Genomic DNA, 2,220 nt, shown 5'->3' with positions numbered 1-2,220 from the left:
GTATTTATTCCAGTTCATGTTCCCTGTAAACGCAAGGCGGAGGAGTTTAAAGGGAGTACTTTCGGGTAATGTGTTCTTGACCATTGCTATTGCTGGTAGAGAAGGTTTCCTGCAATTATTAAAGGAAACAAGCTTAGTCTTGGCAGCATTGAATGTTACCATCCATTTTTGTCCCCATTCCACTATAGATTTGAGGTCATCCTCCAGTGTTTCTGCCATTTCCTTAGATATGCTTTCATTTGTTTTCCCTTCGTGCCTGTTATAGAGAGTGGTGTCATCAACAAATACATCCATCTCCGAAACAATTTTACCAGGGAAGTTATTGATGAATATCAGAAATGATAAAGGTCCAAGGATAGATCTCTGAGGTACTCCCGAATTTATATCATATTGTTTAGTTGTACGACCGTCGAGGACAACCTGGATTTTTCTCTTACTTAAGAAGGATATAATTACATTATGTATTCTCTCAGTGATACCATATGATCTAATTTTCTTTAGAAGACCATCGTGCCATACCCTGTCAAAAGCCTTAGATATGTCGAGGGCTACCGCTCTACCCTTCCCTGTTTTGTCCTATGAACGGTATATACGTTCAGAGATTACAGTTAGGATATCTCCTGTTGAAACGTTTGGAGAGAACTGGACCAACCTCAGTGGAGCATTTTTTTAATAGCACAGCTGGGATGAGATTGAGTTCACGTGCTTTTGGGGTATCTAGGCTTTTTATAATACCCTGTACCTGAGAAGGGATGACTTTCAAATCATCTAGTACGGCGTCTATCTGCAAAGGAAAGTCAATGAGGAAGTGGTGTGCCGGGTCCAATGTGCCTGTTCTACAAGTACTTTAATGATGAAAGCAACCCCATGGTTATTTTATAATTGGGGAATCGTAAGTATTCAAGTTCTCTCTAAAGCATTAAAGTTCTTTCTTAAACATTCAACTTCTCTCCTAGTCGTTCAATTTATCTCTTAAGCTTTCAAGTCTTATCCAAAGCAGTCAATTTCTCTCTATGTGTGGAGTTGGTTTGTTGGTTGGTGATCGCCTCCAGCCCTGGAGTGAACATTTTGCTACCTTGTTCAACCACACATCCCAGCCGCCATATTCAGCTCAAATCCAATGTAACCCCCATGACGTCTATAAGAGAACCACTTTGGAGGAAGTTCTGGACGTAGTTAAAATACTGAAAAACAACAAAGCGGCTGGTGAGGTCTGTCTCCCTGCTTAAATTTTCCAAGCTGGCTCTGACTCACTCTCGCACCAAATCATCACCCATGTGTGAGAATCTGAAGTCCTTCCTCAGGATTGGAGCGATGCCGTCCTGCTTCCCCTTTTGAAGAAAGGCGATAAACTACGCTGCAGCAATTACCGAGATATAAGCCTTATCGACATTACCCCCAAAGTCTACTATCCTGCTTAAGCGGTTTCAACGCCAAAGAGACATGCGCACAAGACCAAAGCAGTCCTGCTTCCGACCTGGTCGTGGGTGCACTGACCAAATTTTTACCCTCAGTCCGGTACCTGAGAACCGTTGGTGCTATCAGCAAAAGACCATTGTCTGTTTCATCGACTTTGCAACGGCCTTTGATTCCGTTGACCGCGGAGCACTTTGGCAGATTATGCATGCAGATGGCATTTCACCAAAGCTGCTGAATCTGATTAAATCCTATTATCTCTTCACACGCACTAATGTTAGTGCCTATGATCAGCAATCCCAGCTCTTCGCAATCCGCTTTGCAGTTCACCAAGGCTGCGTTCTATCAGGTGGGGAATTTGGCAGCCTGGATCAGCGAATGGGATATAGAAAATCTAAAATATATTTTACAACGTTGTAATTATAAAACGCTTTGAAGAAATTAAAGTTGAACCCTATTCAGAGAAATAATAAGAAGCGGTCGTCTTTAGCGAAAACGCATCATTCCGACTTCCTGTCGCTTAATACTGTGACCGTCTATTTAAACTGCCACTGACACGGCATGTATAGATACTTAGCTTAGTTTATGTGTTAGTTGTAGGTGTCCTGAAAGAAAGACGCTAGCTTATGAAGTCAAGTGTGGTTTTGTGACTGGCTTCGAATCTCCCGACTAGCAGTAATTATCACTCCCTACAGTGATGATTGCATAAACATGAAACACTATCGTTTTTAGTTATAAAAATTGTTAATATTTATTTAAAGATATTACATATGTGTGCAAAGTTAGGTATTTGTAGATGATTTA

The 2,220-nt window shown here is 41.3% G+C and overlaps 1 protein-coding gene across 1 annotated transcript; it reads left to right on the top strand.

The window, feature by feature from the left end:
* Window positions 1–1,443: 1,443 nt before the first annotated feature.
* Window positions 1,444–1,836, top strand: LOC145286550 (uncharacterized). Its single transcript, XM_080135439.1, has one exon. The coding sequence runs from the start codon at window positions 1,444–1,446 to the stop codon at window positions 1,834–1,836; it is 393 nt and encodes a 130-aa protein (XP_079991565.1).
* Window positions 1,837–2,220: the final 384 nt, after the last annotated feature.

The sequence above is a fragment of the Euprymna scolopes genome, chromosome 10 (genome assembly GCF_053919585.1).
Source record: "Euprymna scolopes isolate OS-2025 chromosome 10, ASM5391958v1, whole genome shotgun sequence".
NCBI classification, from domain to species: Eukaryota; Metazoa; Mollusca; class Cephalopoda; order Sepiida; family Sepiolidae; genus Euprymna; species Euprymna scolopes.
The sequence above is the reverse complement of the archived record's forward strand: the minus strand, read 5'-3'. Positions and strand labels throughout refer to the sequence as shown.

Bases quoted from the DNA above. Each gene is read 5' to 3' on its own strand.
- LOC145286550 (XM_080135439.1), top strand. From the start codon at position 1,444: ATGCGCACAAGACCAAAGCAGTCCTGCTTCCGACCTGGTCGTGGGTGC.